Source organism: Phaenicophaeus curvirostris, chromosome 1, assembly GCF_032191515.1.
Source record: "Phaenicophaeus curvirostris isolate KB17595 chromosome 1, BPBGC_Pcur_1.0, whole genome shotgun sequence".
Taxonomy (NCBI): domain Eukaryota; kingdom Metazoa; phylum Chordata; class Aves; order Cuculiformes; family Cuculidae; genus Phaenicophaeus; species Phaenicophaeus curvirostris.
Genome location: NC_091392.1, coordinates 140,485,236 through 140,502,985, shown reverse-complemented (window position 1 = coordinate 140,502,985; position 17,750 = coordinate 140,485,236). Strand labels below are relative to the sequence as shown.

Sequence of the window (17,750 nt, the reverse complement as noted above, 5' to 3'; positions counted from 1 at the left end):
ACAGGCAGCTAAAGCACAAGATTTCAGCAGTGGCAGCTTTCCTGAGGGAAGCTATCAATCCGGGGATCCCTCTCTCCCCCTGGCCCCATCCACGGGCCAGAGCTGGAGGAGGATGCTGCCTGGGGAGTCCTTATGAGGAGCATGGGGAAGACCCCACCCCTTCCCCTCTGCCTTGGGTGGAAGGGGAACACACGCAACACATGGGTCTAAAAAAGGTCATGCCTTTTGTTTCTGAAATTCAGATTTTGCAACCGTTTCCAGCTCACAAATGAAAGACTGAGGCTTGCTGCCGCCTGCTACCCTTGCAGCTTCACTGTGGAAAATAAAATTCTGCTGTTCTGTGTTTGCAAAGCTCTCTGCTCTGTGCACTAAACGAGGGGGGAAGAAAAGACTCGCATTAAGCAAATTCAGTTTCTGCAAGAAACTGCAAGAGCAGGACAGCAGGTTGACCTCAGCTTCAAGGATAGACACAAACATTAGCTTTACTCCAGAAGCAGCAACAGCTCTCACAAAGATTTTCTTCATCAGCTCTACCACTTCTGCTTGACTTCTGCAGGGAGACTGTGGGATGCAGTGTCCATGGCTGCAGCTCCCATAGAAAGGCGCCTTCCCAAGAGGCTGAGTAGGACACTGCCCAGTGCTAACAAAGACCTGTCTTATTTGCATAGGTAAATTGGGGGTAGGATACTAAACTCAGAAGTGCACAAACATGAATTTACTAGTGGTTGCTATTAAATTTTTTCTTTCCTTACTGTTTGTAGCAGCTGGTATCAATCCTTCTCCATCAGGGTAACTGAGGAATAGAATCATAGAATCACTATATTGGAAAAGACCCACTGGATCATCGAGTCCAACCATTCCCATCAATCACTAAACCATGACCCTCAGCACCTCATCCACCCTTCCCTTAAACACCTCCAGGGAAGGTGACTCAACCACCTCCCTGGGCAGCCTCTGCCAGTGCCCAATGACCCTTTCTATGAAAAATTGTTTCCTAATGTCCAGACTGAACCTCCCCTGGCGGAGCTTGAGACCATTCCCTCTTGTCCTGTCCCCTGTCACTTGGGAGAAGAGGCCAGCACCCTCCTCTCTACAACCTCCTTTCAGGTAGTTGTAGAGAGCAGTAAGGTCTCCCCTCAGCCTCCTCTTCTCCAGGCTAAACAACCCCAATATAGTAACATGGAAAATCAGGAAAGCACAACTGTATTCTGGACTGATGGACAGTTTGATGAACAGTTAATTTCTCAGATTTTTGTCTGTTTTGACAACATTTCCAACAGTGCCCTGTTAAGAAAAATAACCCATTCTCTTCTCATGTCAACAACTATTTTCCTCCATCCTCCTGGAAGGGGAGCCACCCCACAGCAGCCCCTCTAGGTGGGCAGCACAGCAAAAGACAGAAGACAATACCTGCCTTTCCAGGGAAGGAAAATAGAGAAGAACAGAAAGATTTTCTTTTTCTGGCACAGCTTGCCTCTAGGACTGATGAATTAAACCAACCATACTGCAAAAACTTACTCTTTTCAGGAGAGCCAATTGCCTCACTGAAGCACAAATATTTTAACTTGCAGAACAGTGCAGGTAATTCTTTCACCAGGCGTTTGTGGTATTCCCTCAGTTTTCAAATTATTTGCAGTTTTAGCTCATTTAATGCAAGTCCTCAGGACTGCTTGTTCACAGCTATTCATCTGATGCTTGGCACGAGGAAGCCTCACTTAGAGCAGTGACTTTGGACACTAACAGTGAGGGAAATGATCCAGATGTGGGTTTTTCAATGGCTCCTGAGTACTGAAAACCCAATGCCTCATCTCCTTGCAATAACACAGCTGCCTCTGCTTACCCTTGCATGAAGGTTAGAAAAAAAAGCTTATATACAGCAATAAAAAGCTGCAGAGCTTTTCCTAGAAGGTACCCATGCTTATCCAAACACATCAGTTGCCACCACAGCTCAGTTATCTTGTCAGCCACAGTCAGGATTCATTCTCCACGTGTGGTTCAGGGCAGAGGGCTGACAGAAAGGGTGAGGCTCCCGGCTACCTGGTAGATTGACAGAGCAGCTGCCGCAAGCAAAACACTCTCAGTTCAGGGTTTCAAGGCTGACTGCTTTGAAAAGGTTTCAGACCTCCCGTAGCCTAACTGCATCAGCTGCAAGCGTGAGGATGAACAGTGATGAGGAAAGCAGGGGAGACAGAGCCATCCTAGGCAAAGGAGAAGCCCCAGGCAGCTCAGCTCAGCTTGCCACCACTGGGAAGACAGGTTGTTGCAGAAGAGACACAATGACATGGAGCCGCAGATAAAGCAGACAGGGAACCTCCTTGTCTGTTGGCCAGGTAGTTTTCTACAGCTGGTTTACACTTAAAACTTTGGTGGCCAGAACCAGCCCATGTCAGACCGATGGCAGCAGGGACATGTCCAGCAAAGGATGCTTCCCTTCACCAACCAATCTCAGGTGCCGAGGGCAGGAGACGTGCTCTGCTACCTACTCCATACAGGTTTCTGTCCTATAGGGCTTCATTCTCACCTGTATAATAGGAAAAAAAGAGGCAAAGTAAATCTGAAGGTAATGAGACCAAGCTGATGCTGCCATCATTCACTGGGATACTCCAGAGACTGTAACCAGCCTTGGGATGGGATATAGGTGAAATAACCCAGAACATGGCTGCCGGAGGCTTTCACCTTGCAGATGATGGGAAGAACCCTCTCAAAACAGCCTATTCTTACCACCTGCAGCTCAGCAGTGGAATCATAGAATCACTAGGTTGGAAAGGACCCACTGGATCATCGAGTCCAACCATTCCCATCAATCACTAAACCATGCCCCTCACTGCCTCGTCCACCTGTCCCTTATGCACCTCCAAGGAAGGTGACTCAATCACCTCCCTGGGCAGCCTGTTCCCATGCCCAGTGACCCTTTCTGTGAGAATTTTTTTTCTGATGTCAAGCCTGAACCTCCCCTGGCGGAGCTCGAGGCCATTTCCTCTTGTCCTGTCTCCTGGGACAAGAGGCCAGGTCCCTCCTCTCTACAACCTCCTTCCAGGTAGTTGTAGAGAGCAATAAGGTTTCCCCCAGCTCTCCCAGCCGTTCCTCATAAGGCCTGTTCTCCAGCCCCTTCACCAGCTTCGTTGCTTTTCTCTGGACTCGCTCCAGAGCCTCAACATCCTTCTTGTGGTGAGGGGCCCAGAAGGCAGATCACTATTGCTTCTACACCTCCAGTTTCCCCCTTTGCAACTGCTGATTCGCGGTGGGAGGCAGCAGCCAAGAGCACTGGCTGCAGGGTCCCCACTCTCTCTCTGGGAGAAGTCGAGAGTACAAAGGAGAAAGAAGGGGCTAAAACCATACTCTGTAGGTTGCAACAGCAACAGTGGGTGGTCCCACACCCAGCAAGACTTTCCAAGGGCTGAAACACTGAGGCAATCTCTCTTCTCTGAAAGTAAAACCAGCAAGAAAACTGCCTTGGGTAAGTCAAACTGCTTATCCAAAAACCTGCAGGTCTGGAGCACCATTGCCTCTGTAAAGCTCTGACAGGACCACTATCCAGAACAAGTCCTGGTGCAGGCACAATGCTCTCACCTGGGCTGGCCGCTGGCCGTTACAGCGGGGGCAGAAAGCAGAGCCTGGCAATAACAAAGCTTAGTGGCTGCAGTCCTACTCCAAAGCAGCCAGATCGGAATTTTGTTAGAAAGGATATCCGCTTGGGGATTTTCATGTGGGAATACAAGATCCTCCCCAAAGAGACCTGAAAGAAATTGGCCAAAGAGTAACCCTTATCAGATGATCATAAAGAAGCGCATCCTGTATTTTGAAAAGAAAGTACAGTGTTGGTGAAACCAAAATGTCACCTGCTTTATTTTGGGTGACTTGCCACAAAGTTCATAGGATCCCTTCATGCACAGATGATGCTTGATTAAACAAATTAAAAAATTAAAATCAGTGTGTGAAGCACAAAGGAGATTTTTCTTTAGAAAAGCATGCTTTCATCTAGGAAACTTTCCAGTACTGAGTTTCCAGTTTTATTAAGATCCATTACATGAGGAAATAATAAAAAACCCTTATTAGTTCACCTGATCTTTACTCCTTGCAGCTCAAACACTAAATGCTTGCAATGGGAGAAAACAAAATCAAATGTAGCACCACATATGACAGCTCAAAACCTAGAACAGATGTTCAACTAGATGCCACTTCATGGACAGTTACTTGTGAGCACCATTGCTCGTGCTGTTGTACCATACAGATCTGGAAGCAAAGACATGCAGTGGGAAGACAGATTTAAGGGATTTTCTCCATACATGAACCTAATGGCACAGCAGAAATGCATACCAGAGCTTGAGGTGACATTAAGAAGAAGGGCTTCATGTCAGCTTTGCACATGAAAACATTTCAGTAAAAAAAAAAATAAAAAAATCTTCAAACTGCTGCAGTTTTTATCTTCACTTGACTTTGCTCAGTACTGGCTTGTCAACCAAGCCCAAGTGAGCAACAGCACCCCTGCATATGCAGTTTTCATAGCTCAGCTGTGCTGTGTGACCTTCCAAAGGCAGAAGTCCAAGCGATCACTAGCTCTGGTCAACGCTGGTTTAATTTTTAAGTCTCAAAACTGTGCACAAACCAGGGAAGATAACATAGTAGCTCCTAACACCAATTTATTAGCTTAATAGAGAATGACTGCTGTTCTCTCCTTGTATCTCTGATGTCCTTGTCCCTTAGAAATTTCCCTGCACAGAAATACTGAGTCGGGATATATATTGAGCAACAGACATTCATAAACTGAAGTGTACTAGGTAATTTCAATTATTTATCAGGACTGCTCACTGGATGTATCCTTTAAATATCGCAGAAGAGAACAAAACCACACTTGTGTATCAGAAAGCGTCACACTCGCAATTAAAACCACCTTTCTACCACCCCCTGCTTTCCCAAGATCCTTTAATACCCTCCTTTAAGATAAAAAAAAATAAAACCAAAACATACCACTGCTTCCTTCATCCTTCCACATCTCTTTCTCAATCAAAATCCATTTTCTAACTGCTTCTCTTCCCACCTAGTTATTTTTTCCTGTCAGCTTTCACTTGCTCGGCTCACCAGCCAAGGTGAGTGACTTATTCAGCCAAGCCCAGCTCCTGCCCAGGGCCCATTCTGTACACCAGCAATTGCAAAAGAAACACCAATGTTTCATACAGTAGGTTTCAGAGAAATGGGAATTTGCATCCAAGTGAAAGAAATACTATATTTTTCTGAGAAAGAGAAAAAAATCACAAGTGTTTTCTACTTGCAATCTTAGGCATGTGAAACTCCCTCCTTCTGTTCAAGGAGAATGTAGGATCCCAAACAAACACCTACCATTCTCCACTTTCTGGCTGTTTGGAGAGCAAAGCTTGCAGGAGGCACAATCCATGGATATGTGAAGGGAAAATTTGCCTTTTCTGCTGCCCATTGATTCTGTCACAGGAGTTTTCAACAGGCTGGACAGTCCCTGGTCCGCCCAGTCTGCAGCTGCACTGACTGAGCTGTGCTGTTTTGGACTTGGGCATGATACCACATAACCAGAAATTCAATCAAAGATGCACTGGAAACTTCTGGGACAATGGGAGGAGAGAGATTCCCAGGTTTAGTGACAAGGTGGTACATCAGGATGCAATGTAAGGGCAAACGGCAGGAAAGCCCTCTGATTGCAGGCCAACACCTCACTTGGTGATTTAGTACCAGCAAAGCCATGAAAACAGAAACATTATAGCCATGCAGCATACAGCCAAACTGCATGCCAAGCCAAGCAAGTAACTTTTAACGATTACTTCTTAGAGAAATTCAGTCAGACACCCTTTTCAATTTTGTTAATGGATAAATATAAAAGACAACATCATTAGATGGAGCACTGAAGAAAAACATAGGACATTATTTCATGGTTTCTCTGGATGAATTAATCTGAACAAGAAGCAACCTGCTCAGAGGCAAATGCCAGTTATCAACTCTATTCTGAAAGCAGTGTCCCTTCTACAATGTGATATAAAACTGAATTTCTTAAAAAAAAATCATTTCAAGTCTCTCACGGTCTTTTGAATTTGGTGACAACAGTTTCAATAGCTTCTATAACTCCAGAAATTTCACTGAAGTTGTGCACAAGTAAAATCAAGGCCTCTAAGTAACTTATCACCAATCCTTGAGATTCTGAGACTAACCATAATAAACTAAGCTCCTGTCAGAAAAGGCTTGATTTTGCATAGCTAAACTTGGAAGGAGTTGCTGCTACATCTTGCATGCAGGAAAGCTTAAGTTTTTCTGCATAGTAATTAAGGCACCTCAAATGTTCAGCCTGACTGAAGCATCTTCAGCCTGTAGATTCTTGAGACAACCAGGAAATTTTTCAATCCCCCGGTAAGACTATAAAGATTTACCTGGAAGCAGTTGGCTATGACAGTGCCAGGGAAGCACCTTAAGGCTGATGCTGGGGGTGGCATTGGTGTTGTCCTCCTGCTGAACGTCATCAGTGTGGAAACGTGTCCCCTGCCCCACAGAGCAGAAAACCAGGCAAGCATCTGGGTAGCCCACACACACTATGGGCTACCTGGAGGCTCAGCCCATCAAGTACATCACACATGCGTAGTATGACCTGTGGTACGAAGCTCCTACTTCGGCACTGAAGACCACTGTCAGATGAGAGGCATGGACTGATGGATACAACAGAGCTGCTCAGAGCCCTAGGGTTATCACCAGCTCATTCCAGCACCAGCTTTCCTCAAAGCACAGTGCTGGAGAGGGTCTCCTTGCCTGTCACAGTTCTGTCTCAGGCTACTGCCTGCTGAGTGGAAAATAAGCCCAGTCAGAAGTTCACAAAACATTGTTCTTTAGATAACGGAGCTGTGCTCACTCCTGATGACTGCTCCTGAAGTCTTTTTACAAAGAAAGGCCTTCACCTTTTATAAGGTAATCCTCTGTTCATGCAGAGTCATGTGCTAACATTACTACAATTTTTGAGGCATAGGATACTACTAAAAAAACCCAAACAACAACCAGATAAAAGCCTGATGTCCTCTTCACACCAAAGTTGGAAACATTTTGGCAGTCTATTAGGGTATGGAAGGAAATGTTCAGAAGCACTTGTCAAATGAAACAATGCTGAGATGCCCAAAATGTTTCTTGTTAGAATGTTTCTTGTTAGCATGCTAAGGGCACCCTGAGGCGAGAGCACCAGCACACTGCCATCGAACTGCTCCCCTGGAAGATGAGTCTTCTGTCTCACTTGTGAAAGGCATTTCACTGACCCATACGTACTCCTAACTTTTAGGTACACTTTGTAGACCTAAAATTTGCTAAGCGCTACTTAAAGACTAAGTGAGGTTGAAAGATGTTCAAGATATGCCTGGAACCCAGAAAAATAAAAAGAGAACATAAAATTGCATTTTTCTCCACTTTGACAAACCTTTCAAGCAACAGAAGACTGACTGGAACTTTTATAGGGCAAGAGAGCAGCTTGCAGCTAGAAGACACAAAGAATTACTAATTTTAAACCTTATCAACTGCTGCTGCTTGAGAAACAGCACATTTATATCATTGCTGAGAAGTTTTCAATACAGTGGCATTATGGGGGAGGCAGTATCTATTTAAATGAGAAATACATCAAAAACCAGTATGCGTATCTTACCTGAAAATGATTCCTTGAAAAACAACTTATGCTTTTAAAGGCCAATACAATTATGTATTATTTTAATCTTAATGCTAAAGGAAGACAGAATAAGCATATTTACAACATCAACACTTCAGTTGAAGAACTCTGTATTGCTATCCAATTACGTGGTCTGCCCAGCTTTTGGACCGATATAAAAAAACCAACATGAATCTTACACACTTGTCAGCTGGGCATAACCACCATCCACAGCTACATCAGAATAAACCAAGTTATAGGCACACAGCTTAAACAGTATTAGGCTACTGACATAGTACATACCACATAGCAGTATCATGATGTGGTTCATATTTGTAACACCTCAAGGCACTTGGCAAATCTTGTTCTCAGCACCTACAGCAAAAAAATGCCCCAAACCTGCAGGAATCAGCAAGCACTGCTGTCAGCTCCCCTACTGAGAGGTAGGATATCTTGTGTTTTCCTCTTCAAGTACATGCAATGAGGTGAACATTCAAGAAGACATGCCCTAAGTGCTACCTCGAGATCCAAGACCAGAAGACAGCCAGCACCTCTCCCCTCCCAGCAAGTTTCAGTTCCCACATTCGAATCCTCTCTTGGATTTGAGAGGGTAACATAGCTGGATCCCATATACTACAGCTCTGGAGAGTTTTACATATGTGTAACCCTCAAATTATGCTGCACTAAAATGTTTTCTAATTAAATAATTTAATATTTAATTTACCAAAATAAGGAAGTAATTTGTTTTCTTTTTCACTGAACCGTGGTCAAAAAAGGTCACTGCTTTATTCAGCATCATAGTTACATAACAGTTGTCTGTTTCTAATACTAGAAAGAATTTATTAAAATAGTCCCAAAAGACATCTTTTCTTTCTCCAATGATTTCAAAACTACGCCTTTTAATGCCAATTCCACACAGTCATGGGTTTGATTGGTAGCAGTCAGTTATAGCAACTGTCAAGGCACAAGCTCAGCTTTGCACATACACTGCAGCTTGTATTATAAAAGAGATATGCCAGTTAAGTCTTCACTTAAAAAAGCATAATCCCTTTCTCATATATTGCAATAGGAGAAATTAACATTAAACACAAACTATGAAAGGTAAAGGATTTATTTCTGATATGATTTGTAGAGTTAAATTAAAAACCTACTGAGTACTTTATGCAGTAGATGAACATAACCTTAGTACTTACTTTCTAACAGTTTATTTAATGGTAGGAAGTGTACAACATGAAGTAGGCCTTACGTTTAATATTGTTCAATTTTGCTTATTGTTAGATGAGATTAAAATACAGTAGCCATCCCTTTAGATTATGTTGCAACACTGATCATGTGCCTTGATAAGTAGGAACAATGATGCATTAAATAAATGATAACATAACATGTAGGGAAGACTTTGGATTGTCTATTTAAAATGTCAACATAGTAGGCAATTAAGAATAAAACTTCATTGTAAGTGCACTTCCACATGCTTTGTTTATAATATAGCAAAAACTTCCTATCTTTTTTCCAAACACTTCACTCCCTACTCTAAAGCTGTTCAGTTGAAAATGCACTTTTCCCAGTAAACTTCTTTTTAAAAAAGTAACTAAAATTTCTACCCTTCCATATGCTAAGAAATGTTTCCTAATTAAAAACACAGTTTATTATTACAAGACATGTGAAGACAACATATAGTGAAGTGAATTTTAATCGTTGTGCTGTGGCTAAAGTAAAGTTCTCAAGGCTGCAATTTAACATTCCAAGTTCTCCCTTCCATCTTTATTGATTCTTAAGATTTTGCACAGAAACTCTTTGGGGGCTAGAACAGCAGTAATTGCATCACACTGTTTTCCAAGACTTCAAGTTTCAAAAGCAAACTCTTCAAAAAGTACAGTTCTTGATTTGATTAGATACAGGGACAAAAATATAGCACATACTTGAAGGTTACATGATCTACAAATGATGGCAATATTTTCCTTGGGAGAGTACAGTTTGTTTTCTTGTAAATACTCAAAAAGGCTCAACTTCAAGCAGTAATAAACACAAGCAAAAGTGATTTAACCCTTAAAATAAATATTCAGGAAAACCTCTCTGTACATACAAGTGAAAGAATATGTAACACTTTCACGCTAAAAGAAAAAATAAAGATTTTGTTCATATAAGCAGCTGAAATCTGCTGTTCCAGCCCAATGTCCCCAGTAAAGAAGGGAGGCACAAACACAGGTGACTACTGTAGCTCACTATCTTATGGCCTTTTCGGACAGGGACATCACCATCATTTTTTTTAATCCCTTTTGTTATATTTACTACAGCATGCCAAAGCCTTTGGCATACGTGATGGCCTTCAATAATCTTTCTTTGAGCTTTTCTTTGCTTGAGTACTCCGGAAGCAAAAGTACATTAAAGCATGTGTGAGATGTAGGTAACCTGTGGGGAAAACAAACAAAAAAAGAATAATTCAGATCTGGGAACATGCAGTACATGCAAAGAAATACACTGCTGTTTCACAAATCCAAAATAATGAGTTCGAAGAGAATCTACTTTGCTGAAAGATTCAACTTTCAGATTTAACTAAGTTAATACATTAAAAGCACAGAACTTGCTTCCATTTATAAACAAACAAGTAAAACATCTATATTTTTACCTCTCTGTATCTGGGCCATTTTTGGCTATGATCATCTTTAACTTTCCAAGTCCTCCCACAGGGGCTCTGTCTGTGCCTGTTGTAAACTGTAAGAATAGCCTCTTCTGCTCATCTGTAAATGAATGGACTATTTCCCAGAATTCCCTAGCAAGGAAGAAATCAAAGTAAGTAAACTGAAAACTTTCTTTGGTATTAGTGAGACTTTCAAAAGTAATCAAACTTTGAAGGCTTAGTAATTCTAATCAATCTCAACATCAGTTTACAAGCTGCATTCATAAACCAAAACTAACAGCAAGGTATTTATCAAATTGATGAGATTAAGAATTAGAAAATAGAAATATTACCAAATCACTGCAGTTTAGCTGGTTTTAAATGTTAATTTGGCTGATAAAATAAAGGAAGAATACTGGAAAATCACTTATTCATATTTCCTAGGGAACTGTACTGGTTCCAGTAAAGTACTGTACTGCAGTGTTCCACTACACTGTCCATTTCTACCACCTCCCGAAACGCCACAAAACAAATGCAGCCGCTGTCAAATGTTTTCTACCCTAGCAGGAACTTTTTAAAGTAGTTCTTAAAGTCTAGAGGACTAAGGATGCACACTTCTCTGACCCTTGTCGTCTTGTCCCCTTTGATTAGAGAACTCTGAAGGTAAAAACATTACAAATATTTTCCCTTTAAAAAGAAACAAACATACATGCAATTTACTTGAGTGCTAATTAGAGAAGAAAGTTCCACAATACACAAGCTATTCAAACAATTCACTGCATGCGATCTTTTTTCCCCCCACAACAAGCAGAGCAGCGTAATTTACTGAAACAGCTTTGAAACCAGGGATTATTTAACTATATGGTATAAGAGAAAGACAAAAAACCCAGAGAAAAATTTCTTTTAAGTTTTACCAAAGTCCACTGGAAGCTAAAGACAATGCTTATACTATCTACTCTTTTCTAAAGACAGTACTCAAGTAAGTGAAATGATACATAAGACACTTGCAACTCCAGTACTACAAAAATACTATATCTTACAACACCAAATTCATTATGAAGAAACAGGCATGTAAAGTGCTTTTAATCTTTCAGAAGTTTGAAAAAATTACCTAATAATAAGAGAGTCTCTTGTATAGCCACCATCATATTCTGTAGTTTCTTCTAGTGCTTGAAAATCTAAATTCTGTAAGAAGATGACATTTTTAAAAATGGCCACCAATTATATACTTAGGATCAAAAACGCTCCATTTTTTCTGGTGTACATTCAGGATTCTTACCCTACTTCCACAAATAAGTAATTCAATTTCCTCTGGTCTAAATAAATATTTCAAAGGAGATTCATTGGTCACCATGTGGAATCCTCTCCGAAAGGCCTTGAACTGCTTTTCTACTGATTTATTGAGTATATAGTCAGCATACAGATTCACAAATTCCTGTAAGGAAACAATCCCCCAAAAAACCCTTAGTACTTTGACATATACTCCACCTGAATTATCTCCCAATAATGTAAGACCCCAAAATACATTTAGTTCTATAATTCTACCTAGATTATCAGGGCTCAGCTTTGACTGAGCAATAGTGAAGTGCAAGTCTCATATTTCTCAGTCAGGTCAAACACCACACCAAAAAACTAAGTATGCACGCATCCGCACTTTGTTTAAAAAACAAACAACCCCGTGTCCCACCCCCAGCCCCTTTTCTGCTTCCAACTACACTGCGCTACTGCAAATTCAAAAGGCTTTTAAATTGTGAGATCAAACCTTTATAAAGTCCTACATAATTCTGCAGGGTATTTAAAAAAGACAGCTAATGTTAAAAACATTATTTGAGTGTACCTTTCTATTTTCATTTGTAATAGGGATTTTATCACCGTTTTCCTTTAAATCATGCATCATTGGATTGCCAAAGAGATCCGTATGAGATATTTGAAACGTTATCATCATATCATCTTCCACACTTCCTTCATACTCTAGTAAGTCACTCAAACTCTGGTAAAGAACCTAATGGAATAAGAAATACATGACTGTCATAAATGAGTTTTAATAGATTTTGCTGAATAATACCAGCCAAGTGGCATCTGAAATTCCCTTTAAGAGTTCGCTCTACTCAAAGAAGCGACCATTCTTTCTCCCTCCTATGCCTTAGGAAAAGCCCAAGACACACTCAGAAACCAAAGGCTATGCAGAAAAGGAGCAATTCTTTGGCTGAGACAGAGGTGTAGGACTCAAAAATGCAAAATGAAGGTAAAAGCAACAGGTGAAAAGCAACAGGTAAAAGCAACTATATTTGTACAGTGAGGTAGAAGTAATATGTTTCCCCTCAATGTTTTAATTATTGAAAGTTCACATGTAAGCTTCATCCTCTTGCTATCTGTATCATTTTAATTCTTCCACTGTACCTTTAAAAATATCCTGCACTGAAAATGACTAGACTTGAACTGTTGCTGGCAAGGGCTGGTGAACACCCTATATCCTCCATGCTCCAGAGTGCTCAAGCAAGCCTTGGGTGGCTTGACTACTCTGAATTTCATTCTTGGTTTAAGAAACTGATGTACATGTTTAAGTCATATTAGAATGCCAAGAGTTTTAAAAGGATGGTTTCAAATGAATCCAATGTAGGTGTCAGAGGAGAAATATAAGATAGTGGAAAAAATTTTAAAAAAACCCCCAACTGCCTCAGAAATAAATTCACTTTTTCACAAAAATTTTGAGTTTATAATAAAAAACTACAGGAAACTGGGAGCACTGTGTTTCTCAATGTAATTTTACAGAGAAACTGGTCAAAGCTGGCATGTCGTTATTACGCAGTCATCCAAAACAGACTGCATAACCTATTTTTTATTATACATGCCTCATTTTCTGATTAAACAAAAATAAAAGGCAAGTTACTTCTAAACAGTATCATTTTACTAATTTTTTTGAATAGCTGAAGATTGTTCATAGCTACCTATGAAAAGGGAAATGTCCCACCATTTGAAATGAAATGAAGAATACTAATAATTCATACCAGCTAACATGAAGGAAAGCTACTGGTGATCTTTGATTGAAGATAGAGCTGGGCCAAGACATCCTACATAAATGCTTCTACGCGCACGTCTTAGTGTTTTTGTATAGCCACTGACTGAGGAGGGGTGGGGGAACGTCGACAATGCTCCCAGGCTACAGGGATGTTCATTAACTGCCTCATCTGTCTTTTGCTTTAGACAAAAACAATACGAGCATCACACCTTTGCACGTCTTACGCTCCTTTCACATTTTTCTTTTTTTACAAATAGATAAGACCAGCTTAGTTTTAGAAGTCTTTTTGGGAAGATACTATTAAAAATAGTTTAATAATACTTAGCGATTCTAAGCAATTCAGGTCATATGTAAAAAAGAACAAAGCTTTGCTGATACTCAGCCACCTCATTTATTGACTTGACAATTCTGCCTCCTCCACATCTGATGTAGTAAGAATTCTTATTGCTTATGAATTTATTTTAACAAATACAGACTCTTCACACAAGTCACTGGTTATTTCACTTCCCGCTTTTGAAAGTAAACTTGTGTTTAATTTAAATACAGATTAAGTTATTGCATGGAAAATGCATTAATAAACTCAAAGAACATAATGAACTTACAGGATGAGAGTCTGCCAGATCACGGAAAGTTCCTTTTTTGCCCATTAGCTTCCTGTAGACAACCATGGGAAAATGCACATCCAGTATACAGTTATTGTAAATAGCCAGACCCAGTACTATGCCAATCAGTGTAAACTGACCCTCAGTTTCAAAAGAGGACGGATTAAACCAAAACAGTTTTGTAGATTCATCGTATGTGAACATCCCTGTAAAAAAAAAAATGATGTTGAACAATTACAGTTACATTTCAATAAAAAGGACACGTGAAACATACCATTATAAATCCATTTGCATTAGAATGCCTCTAAGACATGTTTAACTTAATATTATACTGAATTTAATGGCAAAGAGAAGCTACTTACCTTAAGAGTAACTGGAGCTGCTCAGAATACTGTTACTCACATTACCACTAAAACCGTGCAGGAAACCTGTGATACAACATCTTGCAATGCCCGCTCAAGCTGTACATACACAGCCTTTCATCCCGATCCATTACGGAGGAAGAATCAGCACATTGTTAACATAGATCGTAACTTTGATGAACATAACAGTGCGAGAAAAGAACGCTATCAAACCCCACATGTATTAAATAATCCTGAAGAATTCTAATAATTATAATGAGACAGCCTTTTCTCAAAGGTTTTTCTAGGCCAGTTCCAGCAAAGGAATAGGACTAGGCGCAGCACTGTTACTGAACTGGAAGCTGCAATGATGGAAGCAGGGATTAACCATCATATGAACTTAAGAGTTAGATATTCAACGGTCTTGTTGGGTTATTTAAAGGTAATCTACAAAGTCCAATGAGTTGCTGCAGCTATCACATGCATCCTAACTTGAGGGCAAAATGTAACATGGGACTGTTGCTTCACAGAAGGGGCTGCAATTTTAACAGCTTGTCACTGTTGAAAGGAAGAGGCTTTGCTTTGTTACCCTATCCCTTCATCTGCTTCAGCTCACTACTTCAGGTGACCGGTTGCCTGCTGAGCTCACAAGCTGACTACCTCCTCAGAAGGCTTCAACAAGCAGGTGAACTGGCACGTGCCAAGGAGCTGGAGGGAACGGATAGAACCATATGGACAAGAGAAGGGCAAAGAGATTCTTACTCTTTTGGCTGCAGCATGCCACTAGATTAGCTCTTGTTTATGAAACCGGAGTTTGTGTACAGGTTATAAACTATTTAAATGAGTCCCATTGCTTACCTGACCAGATAGTGAAAGCCAGATAAATGCAAAACCCATAGACTTAAGAGGAAGGAGAGAGACCCTGGACAAGTGTAGTCCCAGTGACCTGTTACTTGTATAGGTAAGTCTCACGATTTCCATGCAAAACCTAAGGAAAAGTGCTAAGGATCCTTCCTCCTCATGTGAAAAAAGTTAGATGCATGTAGTCAAGAACATGAACTACTTTTGCCACAAGGATTTACCTTGTGAACTCTTGAAAGGTATGCTTATTTACAACCTAAGGAGATGTACGAATTGATGACCAAGGCACAGACACAGAGCCACAAAATGACTCTTCAGACTGAGATTGCCACCTTCAGCCAAGAGATAAAGCCTGAATTCTCATTTAGCATAAGGAAATGAACGGCAAACTCAGCGACTCTGGCTATTCCCCAAAACTGAAGATTACTTATCTCAGTAAAGTACTAGGACCAGCTCAGCTGTTAGAGGAGCACTTAAATTACAGGCTAACCCATCAGGTAAGGCAACTAAAAATCAGAATCGAGAGCAATACAAGCACATATAGAGGAAACATTAAATAGAAGCCTGTGTTCCGCTTTCTGAATTGACTGAATTAACTTCTGGGTTACTAGCACAATAAAAGCAATGACTTGTATTTTCTAGAAAATGATGGAAGAGTTAAACAGTCAAAACAAACAACTCCAGCAAACATCTAATAACGAAGGGCTGACAGTTTACCCCGATCCACATCTGGGAACATTTTAATGTTAAATACAATGTCTTATTCACTGACCCAAATTAAGACTACAGTACATTAGAATCATAATAGAACACCAGAAGAATCTGGAAGCTGCAATAAGGCAGAAACAATTGTATAGTGTTGCTAGTAATATTACATGAAGATTTCCCTTTCTCCTTTTTATCATGGTGACTTTTGGCCATAAATCTAATATTTTGTGTGAGTTATCACCTCCTTTGAGTAAAACTTTAAGGTAGTTTAATATGACACCACTTGAAATGTAATGGCAAATAAACTATTACAGCAATAAACATCACTCCGCACATACCTATCAAAGAACAGATATTTTAAATTCCATTCAAAGGATTTCTTTAATTTTCTCTAGTAAATGAAGTGTTTACAAATCAACAAAAGTCACACTTGATATACATGGTGTGTAAACTGTTATACTGTGGTGCATATTAATAGCTGCAAAAGATGACTGTGAAAACGGGCTACATTTTCTGCTTTTACATATATACGCCAAAAGCCAAAAAACACCTGTTTTTCCAAAGTTGATATGAATACAAAAGACACACATACATTTTGTATTTTGAATACAGAAGTCAAATCGAAAACATGCATGCATATCTAATCTATTACCGATGTTTACACACAGGGAATGTATATACACTGGCTGACTCTTAGCTGAATCAGACTTCAAATACTAAGTAGGAGTATTTCAATATAGGTACCCCCCACAACTTCTGTTTAGACAAGCTCAGGCAAAAAAAATGTATTTGGCATTGGAAATACAACTTTGTCAAAGTACAAAGACTGCCTTTTTTGACGTACTCTAGCTTATTCCAAGTAATTTGGCTAATTCAGTTTCCAAATCTCTCCAAGTTCAAAGAAGTTTTCAGAATGAGTAAGACTTGCCTATGGATCTGTATCACTTGTTCCAAGAACTGGATGTGTACAGTGAAAGGCAAGTGCCAAGGTTTGGGTTCTGTTACCAGTTCCGTGGAACTCCTCTGTAACCTGGTCAAAATTAATTTCTGTGTTTCTTTATCAATTTTCTACGCTACAAAACCAAACCCAACAGCTTTCTTTAAAATACTTCAGTGAACTCAAATTAACTAATGACCATAGCCACTAATGGAAGCCACTACAGGAACTACAATGTGACCTTATATTTCAAACTACGAAATTAGTATATGAACCTGGTAGGTCTCATTTCTACTCTAACACAAAGTATTTGTAACATTTCAAAACATTTTAATCTTTTTAGAGCAGCAGACAATTTGCATATTAAAAGCAGCATGTCCTGGCATGTATAAAGACGGAAGCATAAAAGACTGGTGCTGGGAACAAGGGAAAAAGACCAACCCAATAAGATGGAAATATCATTATTAAAACACAATCAAAAAACTTTGGCTCCAATATAACTGCTTACTCCTTGTTCTTAACTAACTATAATCAAATTTGACATTATTGCCACGCTTGGAATCTGTACCCCTTTTAGATGAAATCATAAGAAGAACTGAGACTATAAAAATTTTTAAGCTGGAGGAAGGGGAGGAAATAACTAAAAAACTCACCATAGTCCTACTCTGGTTTTATTGCAGAAGCTCTTCCTCTTTGGTTTGATTACTAATTCTAGAAGCTAATCACAAAGCAAAGCGAGGAGAAAGGTGAGAGAACAAACAAAGGAACCCTGCAAAGAAACCCTATACTACTGATTTATATCTAAGCAAGCAATGGTAGCTTTCAATAACTATACACAGTTATTTCTTTCATTATTCCTCCTTAGGAGGATGACTGATGATGACACAGCGAGCCTCAATGGGTCAAACACTCTCACAATCACCAATAAACCTGGAGAGTTTCAGAGAGAAGCAGCAGCAGAGGTAGAAAGGTACTGCATAAACACAGAACAGCCCAGGTTGGAAGGGACCTTGAAAGATTATCTGGTCC

At 40.1% G+C, this 17,750-nt stretch overlaps 1 protein-coding gene across 6 annotated transcripts in view; it reads right to left on the bottom strand.

Annotated features, from left to right (window-relative positions):
* Positions 1–8,403: 8,403 nt before the first annotated feature.
* UBE3A (ubiquitin protein ligase E3A) overlaps positions 8,404–17,750 on the bottom strand; it is a 54,985-nt gene continuing 45,638 nt past the window's right edge. For all 6 annotated transcript variants that reach the window (XM_069876243.1, XM_069876269.1, XM_069876254.1 and 3 more), the window contains 6 exons: positions 13,875–14,080; positions 12,091–12,255; positions 11,533–11,688; positions 11,365–11,438; positions 10,263–10,406; positions 8,404–10,045 (listed from right to left, as the gene is read on the bottom strand). In XM_069876243.1, the coding sequence (XP_069732344.1) occupies positions 9,925–10,045; positions 10,263–10,406; positions 11,365–11,438; positions 11,533–11,688; positions 12,091–12,255; positions 13,875–14,080 (866 nt within the window). In that variant the 3' untranslated portion in view covers positions 8,404–9,924. The remainder of the gene's footprint in view (positions 10,046–10,262; positions 10,407–11,364; positions 11,439–11,532; positions 11,689–12,090; positions 12,256–13,874; positions 14,081–17,750) is intronic.